Genomic DNA, 17,708 nt, shown 5'->3' with positions numbered 1-17,708 from the left:
TTCAACATGTTTCCTCCACGATTATTTTTGAAGCAGGGCATAAATAAGCAAAATATGTTTACATATTCAATAAAAGATCTCTGTGCACTCCTCAAACATTTCTACATGTATACTGTATAAATGCATGCTAAATGTTTTAATAAACAATTAGCATTCAGAAGGTATTATTTGAAAAGAAAGCTAGAAATCACAAGTATTCATACAATGTGTCCACCCAAACACAGCCTAGAATTTGGTTCAAATATATATTCTCTAACCTTATGATGAGTTGAATCCAAGATAAATTCTGCACGAGTACCATTATTTTCTGGGCTTCGGTAATCAAACAATGAATTTGTAAGGTATGTGAAACCTTTCGTACTCAAATTGTCACCACAAATGAAGAAACAGGCTTCCTGAAAACAAATGCAAAATTTATAAACAGGAAGAAAAACCATTAGCCTGTTAAACAAAATAAAACCTTGATTTTATGATGCCCATTTACTAGTCAAAAGAAATCACTAAAACAGAAAGATAAGGAATGCTGCTGCTCCACTTTCATTGACTATTTTGCCAAAGATCATTTTTACAAACCGAAAGGAAACTCCAAATAACTGCCATGAACAAAAAAGAAGAAAGATTCATGGATTAGAAAATAGTTGGAACTACTGTCCAGGTGTTAGGTGCTACCAACTTTCTAAACTCCCCTGAGATCTATAATTTCTGGCAGGTGAAACACAGGGAGAAATAGTAAAGCTCCTCTCTCAAGTCTGAGATATATACAGTCTAACAGATATGATATGGTTAAACACTTCAGTAAGCACTTAATTATTCCTATATCCTATCCAAAAAAGGATGGAGGAAAGGGACTTACAGTTTCACTTCTATTCATATTCTCTTCAAAATCTTTAACACCCATAATTCCTTTAAGGCACATGGCTCTGCAACCAACAAACCCAATCTGGCAATCAAAGAAAGGTTCTCCCATCATAAGGGCCTATAAGACGAAAGGAAACATTAGAACTAAGAACTTGAATTTAATAAAAATGTTAGAGGCTTTCCTTGTAGAATTTCTAAATTAGTTAAACATCTTTAGAATTATGTCATTTTTATATTTATTCTATACTATTTATTTATACTATCTATGAGATAGTAAACTATTAAAATAAGAAACAAACATCTTACTTGTATTTTTAAATACACTACATCTGATAAAAACAGGTATTTATAAAATATTAAAGAACCAAATATTTAAAAATACAGGTTCAATATTGAAAGATTACCTCAACTGTAGTTCCTTCTTGTTCCCAACACAATACTTCTTTAGATTTTACTTTCTGTGGACTGTAATAACTACTCTCAGCTTGCATTTCTGTGAGCTAAGAAATATAAGAATATTAAGTAAATCAAATTTAGTATTAAAGAGCAATAAATTGTCATTATTATGATTAATTGATTAAAACAAGGCCAATTTTAAGATTCAGGAAATTTAATTATTAAGCAGGAAAGCAGGTGCAACAAACAGCTGTAGATTATCCATGGTATAAAGGTTGAATATGCTAGTCTCAACGTATATAGAGAATTTAAATACATTTTAAACTCCTTCTTAATATTGTTTTAAAAAGTGAAAGCTGTGTGCAATAACAGTCCCATACTCACAAAATCATTTATGTATTCTGCCAAAAATTTACATATAGTATAACCTCAGCTCATTTTATATTCAACAAAACACTGAACAACATGTAGTTTCAGTCATTTCCAAGACTTCTCACTATTTGAAATAAAAAAGAAAGTGGTGATGAAATGCAAAAAGATAAAATAGGCTCTTTCTAGTTCCTATGAAGGAAATAGAATCAAGCATATTTCTTTTCAAAAGATGTTTCCTACAAAATCTCATAGACTCATTCAATCATGCAACAAATACTTATTGAAAGCCAGCTAGATAAGAAGTAGGGGCGAACCTCATTGTATTGCACTCTGCTTTATTTCACTTCACAGATATTGCACTTTTTACAAATTGAAAGTCTGTAGCAACCCCACATTAATCAAGTCTATCAGCACCATTTTCCCAATAGCACATGCTTACTTTGTGTCTCTGTGTCACATTTTGGTAATTCTCCCAATAGTTCAAAATTTTTCATTATTATTATCTGTTATGGTGATCTGTAATCAGTTATCTTTGATAGTACTATTGGAATTATTTTGGGGCACCATGAACACGCCCATTTAAGACTGAGAACTTAATTGATATATGTGTGTGTTCTGACTGTTCCACTGTCTAGCCACTCCCCTCTCTCCCTTCTCCTTGGGCCTATTTCCTGAGACATAACAATATTGAAATTAGGCTAATTAGTAATATTACAATGGTCTAAGTATTTAAGTGAAAGGAAGAGTCCCTGTCTCTCACTTTAAATCAAAAGCTAGAAATGATTAAGCTTAGTGAAGAAGGGATGTAAAAGCCAAGACAGGCCAAAAGGTAGGCATCTTGAGCCAAACAGTTGGCCCAGTCATTAATGCAAAAGAAAAAGTCTTGAAGGAAATTAAAATTGTACACACAAGTGATAAGGAAGTAAAACAGCCTGTTGATATGGAGGAATTTTGAGTGTTCTGGATAGACAATCGAACTAGCCACAACACTCCCTTAAGCCAAAGCTGAATCCAGAGTAAAGCCCTAACTCTTAAATTCTATGTAGGCTAATAGACGTAAGAAAGCTGCAGGAGAAAAGTCCGACAGTAGCAGAGGTCTGTTCATGAGCCTTATGGAACGAAGACGTCTCCATACCATAAAAGCGCAAGGGTTGACGTAGAAGCTGCACGCAGTTACCCAGAAGACCTAGCTAAGATAATTAACAAAAGTGGCTACACTAATCAACAGATTTTCAACACAGACCAAACAGCCTTCTCCTGGAAGAAGATGTCATCTGAGCTAGAGAGGAAAAGTCAGTGCTTGGCTTCAAAGCTTCAAAATACAGGCGGATGCTCTTGTTAGGGGCTAACATATCTAGTAACTTTAAGTTGAAGATAGTGTTCATTTACCACTCTGAAAATCCTAGGGCCCTTAAGAATCATGCTAAATCTACTTTGCTTGTGCTCTATGAATGGAAAAAAAAATGACTGAATGACAGTACATCTGTTTATGGCATGGTTTACTAAATATTTTAAGCCTATGGAAACCTACTTCTCAAAAAAAAGGACTCCTCTTAAAATATTACTGCTCACTGACAATGCATCTGGTCACCCTACACCTCTGATGGAGACATACAAGGAGATGAATATTGTTTTTCATGCCTGCTAAAATGACATCCATTCTGCAGCCCATGGATTAGGAGTAATGTTGATGTTCAAGTCTTATTATTTAAGAAATACATTTTGTAAGGCTATAGCCACCATAGATAGTGATTCCTCTGATGGATCTAGGCAAAGTAAATCAAAAACTTTCCTGAAAGGGTTTACTATTCCAGATTCCATTAAGAACATTCATGATTCATAGAAAGAGGTCAAACTATCCACATTAACAAGAGCTTGAAAGAAGTTGATTTTAACCCTCCTGGATGACTTTGAGGTATTCAAGACTTAGGTGGAGGAAGTAACTACTAAAGAATTAGATTTAGAAGTGGAACCTGAAGAGGACTGGCTTCTTATGGATAAAGAAAGAAAGTGATTTCTGAAGATGGAATCTACTCCTGGTGAAGATGCTGGGAACACTGTTGAAATGACAATGAATTTAGAATGTTCTATATATTTAGTCGAGAAAGCAGCAGTAGTGTTTGAAAAGGACTGACTTCAATTTCGACAGAGGTTCTACTCTGAAGCCAGACACAGTGGCTCACGCCTGTAATGCCAGCACTTTGGGAGGCCAAGTCAGGTGGATCACTTGAGGCCAGGAGTTTGAGACCAGCCTGGCCAACGTGGTGAAACCCCATCTCTACCAAAAATACAAAAATTAGCCAAGCGTGGTGGTGCATGCCTGCAGTCCCAGCTACTTAGGAGGCTGAGGTGCAAGAATTGCTTGAACCTGGGAGGCGGAGGTTGCAGTGAGCCAAAATCATACCACTACACTCCAGCCTGGGTGACAGAGAGAGGCTCTGTCTCAAAAAAAAATAGTCCTACTCTGAGTAAAATTCAGTCAAACAGCATCCCATGCTACAGAGAAATCTTCCATGAAAGGAAGAGTCAATTAACGTGGCACACTTCATTGCTGTCTTATTTTGAGAAATTGCCTCTGCCACTCCAACCTTTAGCAACCACCACCCTGATCAGACAGCAATCATCAATACTGAGTCAAGACCCTCCACCAGCAAAAAGTTATGACTTGCTGAAAGTGTAGATGATTGTTAGCATTTTTTAACAATAAAGTATTTTTAATTAAGGTATATATAGTGGTTTTAGACATACTGTTGGACACTTAACAAACTACAATATTGTGCAAACATAATTTTTTATGCAATAGGCAAAACAAAAAATTTCTGTGACTCGCTTTATTGCTATATTTGCTTTATTGTGGTGGTATGGAACCAAGTCCACAATATCTCTGAGGTACACCTGTACTAATCTAGATATTAACAAAACAAAAAATTCTTACTCCCCAGATGCTTACAACATATTATTTATATGTTTCAAAAATTAAATAAATTATTTTACAAAAGTACTATTCTAAATGCAACATGGTATCCTGGTTTGAATCATGGTACAGAAAAAAGATATCATGAAATTCAATTAATGTTCAAAATGTAACAGTAATGCATCAATGAAGCCTTCTTAGTTTTGACAAATATACTGTGATAACATAACAATAAGGGAAACTGGGTAAAGAACATAAGGGAACTCTCTGTACTATCTTTGCAACCTGTCTGTAACTCTAAAATTATTCCAAAAAGAAAAGGTTACTTTTTTAAAAAAGGTATTCAGCATGTGTTTGCCAATTATTTACTTCCCCTCATTCTTACAACATAGATATATTCATCACTTTTAAATGCAAAGTCAAAGCTCACATTTTTAAAAAAACTAATATTTAACTTAGGCCTAATAAAAGTTATTGAACTAGAAAGTTACAATTTTAAGCACAGTGACTTCTCTATATTGAGTATCAACTAATTATTCTCATTCTTTATAATAAAGCTTTTTATATTTTATATTTTTATGTAATGTAGACTTCTATTTCCTGGATGTTTCTAGTACTGATACATACAATGTAGCTATTTTAAAGCACAATTCTGTAATCTAGAATGATTACTGAAGTAAACTTGAATTTTTTTAAATTGATCCCTCTTCAGCTGTCTACAATTATTATAGAGAAAAAGCAATTAATTGATTAAAAGGACTCATGCAGTGGCTCACGCCTGTAATCCCAGCACTTTGGGAGGCAGAGGTGGGCGGATCACGAGGTCAGGAGATCGAGACCATCCTGGCTAACACGGTGAAACCCTGTCTCTACTAAAAAAAATACAAAAAATTAGCCGGGCATGGTGGCGGGCACCTGTAGTCCCAGCTACTGGGGAGGCTGAGGCAGGAGAATGGCGTGAACCCGGGAGGCAGAGCTTGCAGTGAGCCGAGATTGCGCCACTGCACTCCAGCCTGGGCGACAGTGTGAGACTCTGTCTCAAAAAAAAAAAAAAAGGACTCGAACATTACAAGAATAATTTTAAACATTCTTAGAAAAATGCTAGATTTAATTTGGCATGATTTTTGCTGGACTGATATCAACTGCTCAAAATGCTAATGTAGAAACATGATCTTGTTTTCTTAACAAAAATATGAACCAGAAATTAATTCCAAACATTCTTCAAATCTAAGCTGAGCAATGAATTCTAATGCTTTCCTCCTTAATATCAAGGTATTTCCCTAAGAGCAAACTTTAAGAAACATAAATGTTCTAAAATTATAAAAAGATATATTAACTATTGACAAATACTGCCCAAAAAGTCTATAAAATTTTTATACACAAATGACTATTTTGTTTTGTTCTTGTTTCGCTTTGTTTGTGTTTTTGACACAGGGTCTTCCTCTGTCACCCAGGCTGCAGTGCAGTAGCACAATCATGGTTCACTGCAGCCTAAAACCTCCAGGGCTCAAGCAATCCTCCCACTTCAGCTTCCGGAGTAGTTAGGACTACAGGTGCACACTACCACACCTGGCTATTTTTTTTTTTATAAAGATGGGGTCTCACTATGTTGCCCAGGTTGGATAAATGCCTATTTTGACTGATTCCATTGAATATAATTCCTCTCAACAATCAAGTTAACAGAAATATATCAGAATAATTTCAAATTTAAAACTAAACAGGAAAAAATCACCAGAAAGGATGGTACTTAACTTGAAATCCTTGACTTCCCTCACAATCTTCCACAAAAATAAGTGCTTTATTCCAATCATCTAAAACTGACAATATATCTTTTTTTTCTTTTTACAAAATGTCAGACTTTTTTTTTTTTTTTTTTTTAAGGAGACACAGTCTTGCTTGGTCACCCAGGCTAGAGTACAGTGGTGAAAACATGGCTCATTGCAGCTCAAACTCCAGGACTCAAGCAATCCTCCCACTTCAGCCTCCTAAACTGCTAGGATTACAGGCAAGCGCCACCATGCCCTGCTAATTTATTTATTTATTTTTTGTACAGACAGGGTCTCACTATGTTGCCCAGGCTATATGTCAGGACTTTTGATATTAAAAAAACTGACAATATATCCAACAATACTTGTCAACAGTTGCCTTTTTATTATATTTTTTAATATCTTAGTTTATTATGTTTTAATTTTGAAGATGAATCCTTATCCCTTTAATCAATGCTAAATCAGTGAATTCAATTACAAAAATAATTTTTTTCAGTAGAACTGAGAATAATGATGTTAAAATAGTACAGCTAATATACGCATTATAATTTTCGCCCAAACTTTAAAAAATGAAATCAATCAAGCTATGTCACAAACTTTAGTTGAAATTTATTCTCTATATTTTTCAACTTTTGTCATATTAGAAAATATTGAATTATCTTAAGTATAAAAGTCTTTAATATTTATTTGTAAATTTTTTTTTTTTAGTAAAGACAGGGTTTCACCATATTGGCCAGGCTGGTCTTGAACTCCTGACCTCATGATCCGCCCGCCTCAGCCTCCCAAAGTGCTGGGATTACAGGCGTGAGCCACTGCGTCCGGCTATCTTAAAGTATTTTATAACTTGCCATCTGTTGTAGTTATAAATTGTGTAGCTTTAGTACTAATACAAAGAAAATCTACGCTAAATTTAAAACCATGGGAACAGAAACTTTTTTTTTTTCCACTGTTACAACCCCACAATGTAACAAGTTGCCTGGAATAATACCTATACCACTATTTCAAAAGTTTAGCTCATTTCACATGGGTTTATCTCCTTTACAAAAATGCAGACATGAAATAATAAACCCACAAAAAATGAAATTGGAGAGGAAACAAAACCTGAAAAATGAGTCCATAAATTTTTGTAAACTGAAAAGCAGATGAAAAGGTGGGCAGATGTATGGATAATGGATGGATGCACATATTTATTAAAAAAATAAATATTTGTAGAAAACATACCAGGCAATTTCTAAGTGCTGAAGAAACAACAAATCTTTTTTTTTTTTTTTTGAGACAGTATCTTGCTCTGTCACCCAGGCTGGAGTGCAATGGCACGATATTGGCTCACTGCAACCTCCGCCTCCCAGGTTCAAGCAATTCTCCTGTTTCAGCCTCCCAAGTAGCTGGGATTACAGGCGCCTGCCACCACACCAGGCTAATTTCTGTATTTTTAGTAAAGACAGGGTTTCCATGTTGGCCAGGCTGGTCTCGAACTCCTGACTTCATGATCCGCCCACCTCAGCCTCCCAAAGTGCTGGGATTACAGGTGTGAGCCATCATGCCCAGCCCAACAAACCTTTTAAAATTACCACTTAATGAGCTTTAGTGTAATATCAAAAGGAATATCCAAAATTTTTCAAAAGGCTATTAAAATACCCCTTCCTTTCCAAATAAATATCTATGTGAGGCTAGATGTTCTTCATATACATTAATTAAAACATGTCCTAACAGACTAAATACTGAAGCAGACACAAAAATTCAGCTATCTTCTACTAAGCCAGACATTCAAGATATTTACAAAAATAAAACCAATGCATGTCCCTTCTTACCTTTTAAAATACAGTAATTTTACTTTTATTATAAAATGATATTCACATCAACATATAATAAATTCATTTTAAAATAAATTAATATATACATATTCTTAAGATTTGTTTTAATTTCTAATACAATAAATATGAGTAGATATAATCTGAATAAACAAAACTCCTCAGAGTTCTCAATAATTTTTAAGAATGCAAAGGTTTCCTGGAGCCTTGAGATCAAAAAGTTTGAAAACTACTGGTCTATAAGTTGCAATAAAGCTGATGAGAAATGACTGCATCCTAGAGGTACAGCTGACAGAACATGCTGACTGATTAGATGTGGTGGGAGAAGAAAAGATACTGATAAATGTTAAGCCTGAGCAAATTAGTAGATAATGTTACAATTTAATGAAAGGTAAAATAGTGGGGGTGGGGGTGCACAACTGCAAAGAAAAATCAAGAGTTCTGTTTCTATGTGTTAAGTATCAATCAGATATGAAAGTGGAAATATAAAATAGGCAGTTGAATTCTAGAGCTCAGGGAAAAGTGAAAAGTGGAGACACAAATTTGGTAGTCTATCAGCATCTATATCATGATGGAGTTATATCACCTTGGGAGTTTGTAGATAGAAAAGAAGAGAGGGTCAAAGACCAAGCCCTATATGCCAACATTTAAAGGTCAGACAGAAGAGGAGAAGCACCAGAAACGACTACAAAAAAGTCCCTGGTAACCCAGATATAATTTTCTTTTTTTTTTTTTTTTTTCTTTTTGAGACAAGGTCTCGCTCTGTCACCCAGGCTGCAGTGGCAGTGGCATGATCTCAGCTCAATTCAACCTCCACCCCTCCAGCTCAAGCAATCCTCCCACCTCAGCCTGCTAAGTATCTGGTACTACAGGCACACGCCATCCTGCTTAGCTAATTTTTGTATTTTTTCTGTAGAGACAGAGTTTCACCATATTTGCATGGCTGGTCTGGAATTCCCGGGCTCAAGTGATCCGCCTGCTTTGGCCTCCTAAAGTGCTGGGATTATAGGCATGAGCCACTGTGCCCGGCGATAACATTTTTAAAGAAAAAGAAGTATATCCCAAAGAAACTCTTCCACATATATATGTCAGAAGATCTGTACCAGAACATTTACATCAGCATTGTTCAAAATATAGCAAAATATATGGAACAGACTGTAAGACCCATTATCCCTCTTTCTTAGACTCATAAATCAATCCCACATCATTCTACTAGTTGTCTGAAGATTTAATTTTGGATTCAGTCCCACACTACCACTGTCATAATCCTTGGTGATTTCAATATCCAGAGAGATGATCATTCCAAAAGTCTGATTTCTCAGTTTTTTGACCACCTCTTCTGCATTGATCTTGTCCTCCAGATTATTTTCACCATCACCCTAACTAAAGCAGCAGAATATGACCAGAAAATACATACAACCACAACGACTGGTATATCTTCAAATTCATGATCACTTTTGTGTAGTAGGTCCTTAGTGTCCCTAGTGAACATACATATTCAAAGGCCATTACTCCTCATCCTCCCCAAGATGACAATTTTATACCTTCTTCCCTTTCCTCAAAGCTTCTCCTCCTTCCCCATGTTTACTCTGAGTTAAGAGAACTATTTAAAGAAAAAAATAATCCAAAGAGAACTTTCAAAAACCGCTACCACCTTTTCTACCAAACCACTTATGTGGGTGCAAGATCACATTGCTTTCTTTCCTGCTATCATGAATTAATGACCTATTGTCCCATTAGAGGTCATCAGACTTTCCATCTCTACAAGAGGTGCCAAGCCCTCTTATCCACTCAAGAATATTACTCCAGCCAATTCTCCCCCTCTTGCCTATATCGATTTTTTCCTCTCTATTAGATCACTCCTATCACCAAACAAACATGCTATAATTACCTGCATCTTTAAAAAAAAAAAAAAGTCTTTAGCTCCACAACCCCAACCAGCTATTTCCCCATTTCTGTGCTCTTTATAACAAAACTGTCTTGAAAGAGTTTTCTGTACTCTTCAACAATTACTCGACTACCATTTGCATTTTCATCTGTCCTTTTGCATAAAATATACATAATAAAATTTATAGTTGTAACCACTTGTCAGTATACAATTCAGTGGCATTTAGTACAAAATATTACATAATTATCCCCACTATATTTTTGCAGAGCTTTTACATCATACTAGGCAGAAACTCTGAACCTATTAAGCACTAACTCAACTCCCCTGTATCCTACAGCCTCTAGCATGTCTATTCTACTCCTGTTTCTGTGATTTTGCCTATTCTAAATACCTCATCTGTGATGGTTAATACTGACTGTCAACTTCATTGGACCGAAGGCTGCAAAGTATTGTTCTTGGGTGTGTCTATGAGGGTGTTGCCGAAGGAGTTTAACAATTGAGTCAGTGAACTGGGAGATGCAGACCCATCCTCAATCTGGGTGGGCACCATCTAATCAGCTGCTAGCACAGCTAGGATAAAGCAGGCAGAAGAATGTGGAAGGACTAGACTTGCTGAGTCTTCCAGCCTTCATCTTTCGCCTGTGCTGGATGCTTCCTGCCCTTGAACATCAGACTCCAAGTTCTTCAGCTTTTAGACTTTGGGACTTACACCTGTGGTTTGCCAGGGGCTCTCAGGCCTTTGGCCCACACTGAAAGCTGCACCGTCAGCTTCCCCGCTTTTGAGGTTTTGGGACTTGGACTGATCCATCACTGGCTTACTTGCTCCTCAACTTGCAGACGGCCTATCATGGGTCTTTACCTTGTGATCGTGTGAGTCAACTCTCCTTAATAAACTCCCTTTCATACATACATATAGCCTATTAGTTCTGTCCCTCTAGAGAACATCATCTAAGTGGAATCATACAATATTTGTCCTTTTGTGTCTGGCTTATTTCATTCAGCATAGAGATTTCCAGGTTCATTCATGTTTAGCATGCATCAGAACTTCATTCCTTTTTTTTTTTTTGAGACGGAGTCTTGCTCTTGTTGCCCAGGCTGGAGTGCAATGGCGTGATCTCAGCTCACTGCAACCTCCGCCTCCCAGGTTCAAGCGAGTCTCCTGCCTCAGCCTCCCGAGTAGCTGGGATTACAGGTACCCACCACCATGCCCATCTTTTTGTATTTTTAGTAGAGATGGGGTTTCAACATGTTGGCCAGGCTGGTCTCGAACTCCTGACCTTGTGATCCACCCACCTCAGCCTCCCAAAGTGCTGGGATTATAGGCATGAGCCACCACACCTGGCCAAAATTTCATTTTTTATGGCTGAATATTATTCCACTGTATGTATATACCACAATTTGTTCATTCATCCACTGATGAACATATGGATTGTTTCCATTTTGGGAGATCACTGAATAGTGCTACTGTGAACATTTATGTTCACCAATTTGTTTGAATACCAGTTTTTTATTCTTTTGAGTACATATCTAGAAATAAAATAGCTAGATTATATGGTAATTCTACGTTTAATTTTTTGTGGAACCACCAAACTATATTCCACAGCAGACACACTATTTTACATTTCTACCAGTCTTCCCATTTGCTTTTAATCAACTCCAACAAAGATTCTAACAGTGTCATATCACTGCTCTGCTCAAAATCACCAGTAATTTCCACATTGTCAAATCCAAGGATCCATTCTTACAAATAATCTACTCCCTCCTCTTTAAAACCTTTATGGTACTTACCTTCCAGTCTCTTGGTTTTCTGCCTACAATATTGATCACTTATTCTTAGCTTCCCTTGCTATTTCTTCCTCATCTTTCCAATTTCTTATCATCACAGTGCCCCAGAGCTTGGCTCCAGAACCTCTTTTTTCTATTCTACACTAATTTCAGTCTTAATATGATCATGACTATCAAATATATGCACCTAGGCAAATTTCTAATCTGAATTCTAGATCCATATATCCAACTGTCCACTAAGTTACTCTACTTAAATATACAGCAGGCATCTTAAACCTATCCAAAACTAAATTCCTCATCTTCATCTCAAATCTAGTCTTCTCCCAATCCCAGTCATCTCAAAATGTCACAGCTCAACTCTTCTAGCTGTTTAAGAGCCATCCTTGGATCATCTTTTTTTTTCATTCATGTCTCATAATAAAATCTATCAGGAAATTCTGCCTATTTGACCTTCAAAACACATCCAAAACACAATCACTTTTCATCACCTCCACTTGCTATCACCCTAGTCCAAGTCATTACCATCTCTTGCTTGAAAATTGCATTCCTATCTATTTCTTTTCCTTACTTTTGCTTTCAACACAGCAGCCACAGTGATCCAGATTAAAATATAACCCAGATCGTATAATTCTTCTAAAAACTGGCCAAATATTGTTTATCTCACTCAGAATAAAAGACAAAGTCCTAAAAATGATCTACACAGTTTACAACTTGTGAACCACTCCAAACCTCATCACCCCTCTTATCTTTCACACCACATTCATTCATGATATCTCATGACACTACTGCCCCACTGGCTTCCTTGCTGTTTCTTGAACTCTGGTGCCTTTACATTTGTTATTACTGCAATGTTCATTCTCACATATCAATAAGGCTTCCTCTTTCACAGGTCTTTGCTTTAATATTCCCTTCATAATAAGGCCTTCCCTGATCATCCCATTTTAAACTGCATAATATCCCCTCTGGTGAAAGCACTCACTATTCCTCTTCCCACTTGATTTTTCTCTTTTTCTTTTTCTTTTTTTTTTTTTTTTTTTTTTTTTTTGGAGACAGAGTTTTGCTCTTGTTGCCCAGGCTGGAGTGCAATGGCACAATCTCAGCTCACCACAACCTCCACCTCCCGGGTTCAAGCAATTCTCCTGCCTCAGCCTCCCAAGTATCTGGGATTACAGGCATGCGTCACCACACCCGGCTAATTGGGTAATTTTTTTTTTTAGTAGAGATGGGGTTTCTCCATATTGGTCAGGCTGGTCTCGAATTCCAGATCTCAGGTGATCTGGCCGCCTCGGCCTCCCAAAATGCTGGGATTACAGGCGTGAGCCACCACGTCTGGCCCCCACTTGATTTTTCTACCTAACCTTTATATTCAATGAACACAATATATATGTTTTTTTTTATAATATCAATTTAAGCTTGAAAAAGCAGGAATTTATATCTGTTCACTCCGGTGTCTCGGGAGACAAAACAATGCTTAGACACAGCTGGCACTGAAAATATTTGTTGAATGAATTAAGATATTACATGTATCGTAATAGCATTATAAAAGTCCAGGAAACAAATAACTCAAAAATTAAGTTTGGGTTATATGTGAGAGGAACAGAAGGTAAAATATGATCAAAGAAGAACACATGGGGGATCAAAGCTACTAGCAATTTTATATTTATTTTGGCTGAAGTGCAGGGGTACTGGGATTACAGGTGTGAGCCACCATGCCTGGCATAATTTTATATTTCTTCAAGTAAAGGGGTATTTACTTTATTATTCTTTAACCTAGACATACACATATTTGTATATATCATATATATTTTTGTATAGATGAGAACAGGTATTTTACATGCATTATGTTAATGGAGGAAGTCATCAAGTTATGTTAAATACTGCTGGAAAAATAGCTAGAAGAGGACCTAGTTAACAATTTTGTCTTGAAAAGCGAAAGAGATGAGGAAAGAGATAATTATATGTAAACAATCCTTTAAAAAAAAATTTGTTATGAGGCTGGGCGTGATAGCTAACACCTGTAATCCTAGCACATTGGGAGGCCGAAGGGGGAAAAACGCTTGAGCCTAGGAGCGAGACCAGCCTGGGCAACATGGCAAAACCCCAACTGTACAAAATATTTAAAAAAAAAAAAAAAATTAGCTGGGCACAGTGGCACGTGCCTGTAGTCCCAGCTGCTCGGGAGGCTGAAGTGAGAGGATGTCTTGAGCCCGGGAGGCAGAGGTTGCACTGAGCTGTGATTGCACCACTGCACTCCAGCCTAGGCAACAGAGTCAGACTCTGTCTCAAAAAAAAAAAAAGAGAGAGAGAGATTGTTATGATTGTTACGAAGGAGAGCACAGAAATGAAACTGTACCTGATAGGTAAAAGAATTCACGGGAAAATTTTTGCTGTTCCTTTCTTTTTTAATGACAATATTAAGGCATGTTTGCACACCAACTGAATGATTCAATAGGGCAAAAAACTATCCATGAAGCTAATAAAAAAGAAATGTGGAGAATGCCCTAAGAAGACAGGAAGGGATCAGAATTCAAAGATTTCAAGTGGAGGAGCCATGTAATTTTATGAAGTAAGAACTGTTAGACTCTATCTCACATCTACTGAATGCAAAACAAACTTGAATAAAGCTAGAATTGTACTAACAATCCAAATTTAAGCATTACAAGTTGCTAGAGATATAAACAGCAAGAGAAAAGACCTACTTTGAAAGTCACCGTTGCCTTTGTGCAATAAAATCCTACAGAAACAATAGGATCCTTCAAAGTCTGTGCTTTTTGTTGATGCATGGTTGATGCAGGATCGTTCCCAACAAAGTCTTCCTCGCCATCGTCATAACTCACAATTGCAGGCACAAAGGACCAGGCCCATGACACCCATCCCTGTGGCTGCTCCTCATCTTGCTGTGAATATAACTCTTGACCTTTATACTGAGCAGGATATTGCATATCTATTCTTGTTTCATCTTCAGAACCTATCAATTAAAATTAAGTCATTTTAAATAAGTCAAAAGGATTTAACTAAGAGAATAGAAATAGACATCCTTTAAAATTTTTCCTCCCATATCCTTCTAATATAAGGTATAAACAAATGATACAGTGATTATTATTATTTGAAACCAATAATTTAGCATTATGACTGTCAACTTTCTGTATGTTGTACTGCATCACTCTCCTTTAGTAGGTTATGGTTAATGTGATGTGGAAAGTAGTTTATCAACTGCACATAACTTTTAACTGTATTTGATAAAGACAAATAATAAATTAATTCTTTAACATCGCTCATGAATGTTTTAAACCAACAACAAAAAACCTACCTCTCAAAAATAAGGCTGATATATTGAAAACCTGACTTTTCTCAGAAACATAATACCACAAAGACCCAAGAAACATTCTTCATTTCCTGAGCAGCACCCATGGAAGAAAAAAAAAAAAATGGCAAGTGCTTCTAGGCAAAATGCTCCCCTGCCCAAACAAGAATTATCCCAAAAATGAAAGCAAATATTAGAATAAAATGACTTTTATATGTAGTTAAGAAAAATAATAATGTTGGGGCCTCTTTCTTACTAGCAAGTAAGATATATTATACCTTTCCTGTTGTACAGCTGAAAAAATTATAGCCAAGAAATTTTATTTGGTTACAAACTGGCAGACCAAAGATTTAGATTCCAACCACTCTTTATGCCACCTTTGTAAAGACAAACTCCATCAAAGTCCTTTAATATAATTATAGCAATATAAACAAAAGAGGCATCATGAAATTTAGAAAAAAAAATTACTTTTTAAAAATTTCATAGGGGCCAGGAGCAGTGACTCACACCTGTAATCCCAGCACTTTGGGAGGCCAAGGTGAGCAGATCACCTGAGCTCAGGAGTTCGAGACCAGCCTGAGCAACATGATGAAACCCTGTCCCTACTAAAAATACAAAAAAACTGTCCGGGTGTAAAATTCATAGGGGCCAGGATCGGTGACTTAAACCTGTAATCCCAGCACTTTGGGAGGCCAAGGTGGGCAGATTACCTAAGCTCAGGAGTTCGAGACCAGCCTGGGCAACATGGTGAAACCCTGTCCCTACTAAAAATACAAAAAAATTGTCTGGGTGTGGTGGTGTGCACCCATTATGGTCCCAGCAACTTGTCAGGCTGAGGTGGGAGAATCACTTGAATCCAGGAGGCAGGCGTTGCAGTGAGCCATGTTTCATACCACTGCACTGCAGCCTGGGTGACAGAGCAAGACCCTGGACCCTGTCTAAAAACAAAAAACAAACAAAAAAAAAACACCATGGAAAAATTAGTCTCCAGCATATTCACTCATATCTACTCTCCATTGATAAATCTATAAATACACATACTCCTTTAAATCTTTAAATAACATCCTTACAGGTTTTCTTACTCAAAAAGCTTTATAACTTTTTAAACTCTTATGACAGGAGACTCTTGGAACATTCTACATTTATGGGTTATGAATGTTTACCTTCTTTCACCTGAGAAGGAAAAGGCTTAATAAGAATTAACTAGAGTAACTAAAATAACAGTACCAAGACACTTAAGCCATTGTAGTTCAGAATAAGTTTTATATAAGGTGCAAACCCTGTTGGGCCCACTGGCTCATTCCTATAATCCCAGCACTTTGGGAGCCCGAGATGGGAGAATCACATGAAGCCAGGAGTTCAAGAACAGCCTACTGCAACAAAGTGAGACCCCCCACCTCAACCAAAAACAAAACAAAACAAAATTTATCAGCCACACTCAGTGTCGTGCACCTGCAGTCCCACCCAGCCACTCGGGAGGCTGAGGCTGGAGGACTGCTTGAGCCCAGGAGTTCAAGGCTGCAGTAAGCTATGATCATGCCATCATACTCCAGCCTAGGCAACAGAGTGAGACTATGTCAATAAATAAATAATAAATATATAAAGTAAAATAAAATTTTAAAAAGACACAAAAAAGCTTTAAATGGACAAATATTTAACACATACTTCACAAAAGCAGATAAAGGCCGATAATCACATTAAAAATTCAAAATAATTAGCCATCAAAAAATGTAAATTAAAAAACCATGAGATACCACAACACACTCATCCCAATGGCAAAAAAGTGAAAAAATACACCATTGAATGTTAGCAAGGATGTAGGCCAACTGCAACTGTCACACATTGTTGATAGGAATACAAAATGGTACAACCACATTGAAAAAAGTTATGGAAGTTTCTTTGAAAACTAAACATATAATTCCACTCTTAAGTATTTACCCAAGAAAAAGAATAGCACATGTCTATGTGAAATTTGTACAAAAATATCTATGAAAGCTTTATTTATAATAGCCAAAAACGAAAAACAGCCCAAGTGTCCATCAAACAGTGAATGGCAAAATAAACTATAGTATATTCACATGGTATATTCATACAGTGTATGTAGCAATGAAAAGGAAAGAACGACTGCTACATGCAACAACATAGATAAATACCAAACACACTATGCTTAATGAAAGAAGCCTTTTATACATATTGAGTGTTTCCATTTATATGAAATTCTAGAATCAGCAAAACTAAATCTACAGTTTTAAGGAACTTCAGAACAGTGTTTTCTCGCAGGGAGGCAGGCAGGTGAAAGGGGGATGACTAGAAAGGGGCATAAGAAACTATCTCAGATGTTATTGACCTATATCTTGACGAGTGTTTTGCATCACACAGGTGTATGTATTTCTCAAACTCATTGAATTTTACTTTGGAGATTTAACCTCCAAAAAAAATAAAAAGACCCACCACTTAGTAGAAACTCTAGATAACAAGAGGCAGCTGAGGGTTAGGGGGTGAAGTGTACCAATGTATGTAACTTAATTTGAAAGGCATCAAAAACAATCGTATTGATAAATAGGGAAAGGGATGTTAGATGAACCGATATGTGATGAAGCAAATGTAACAGAAT

The 17,708-nt window shown here is 36.6% G+C and overlaps 1 protein-coding gene across 35 annotated transcripts in view; it reads right to left on the bottom strand.

Annotated features, from left to right (window-relative positions):
* The window catches only part of VPS13B (vacuolar protein sorting 13 homolog B), an 869,944-nt gene that overhangs the window by 748,965 nt on the left and 103,271 nt on the right, over nt 1-17,708 (bottom strand). For all 35 annotated transcript variants that reach the window (XR_008667630.2, XM_031013639.3, XM_055348088.2 and 32 more), the window contains exons 8-11: nt 14,490-14,758; nt 1,263-1,358; nt 854-976; nt 258-395 (exon numbers count right to left, since the gene is read on the bottom strand). Coding sequence is in view for 34 of the 35 variants with exons in the window: in XM_031013639.3 (XP_030869499.3) it covers nt 258-395; nt 854-976; nt 1,263-1,358; nt 14,490-14,758 (626 nt within the window). In the remaining variant the exon portion in view is untranslated. The remainder of the gene's footprint in view (nt 1-257; nt 396-853; nt 977-1,262; nt 1,359-14,489; nt 14,759-17,708) is intronic.

Source organism: Gorilla gorilla, chromosome 7, assembly GCF_029281585.2.
Source record: "Gorilla gorilla gorilla isolate KB3781 chromosome 7, NHGRI_mGorGor1-v2.1_pri, whole genome shotgun sequence".
Taxonomy (NCBI): Eukaryota; Metazoa; Chordata; class Mammalia; order Primates; family Hominidae; genus Gorilla; species Gorilla gorilla.
Note: the sequence above shows the minus strand (reverse complement) of the source record. Positions and strands in the feature narration are given on the sequence as shown.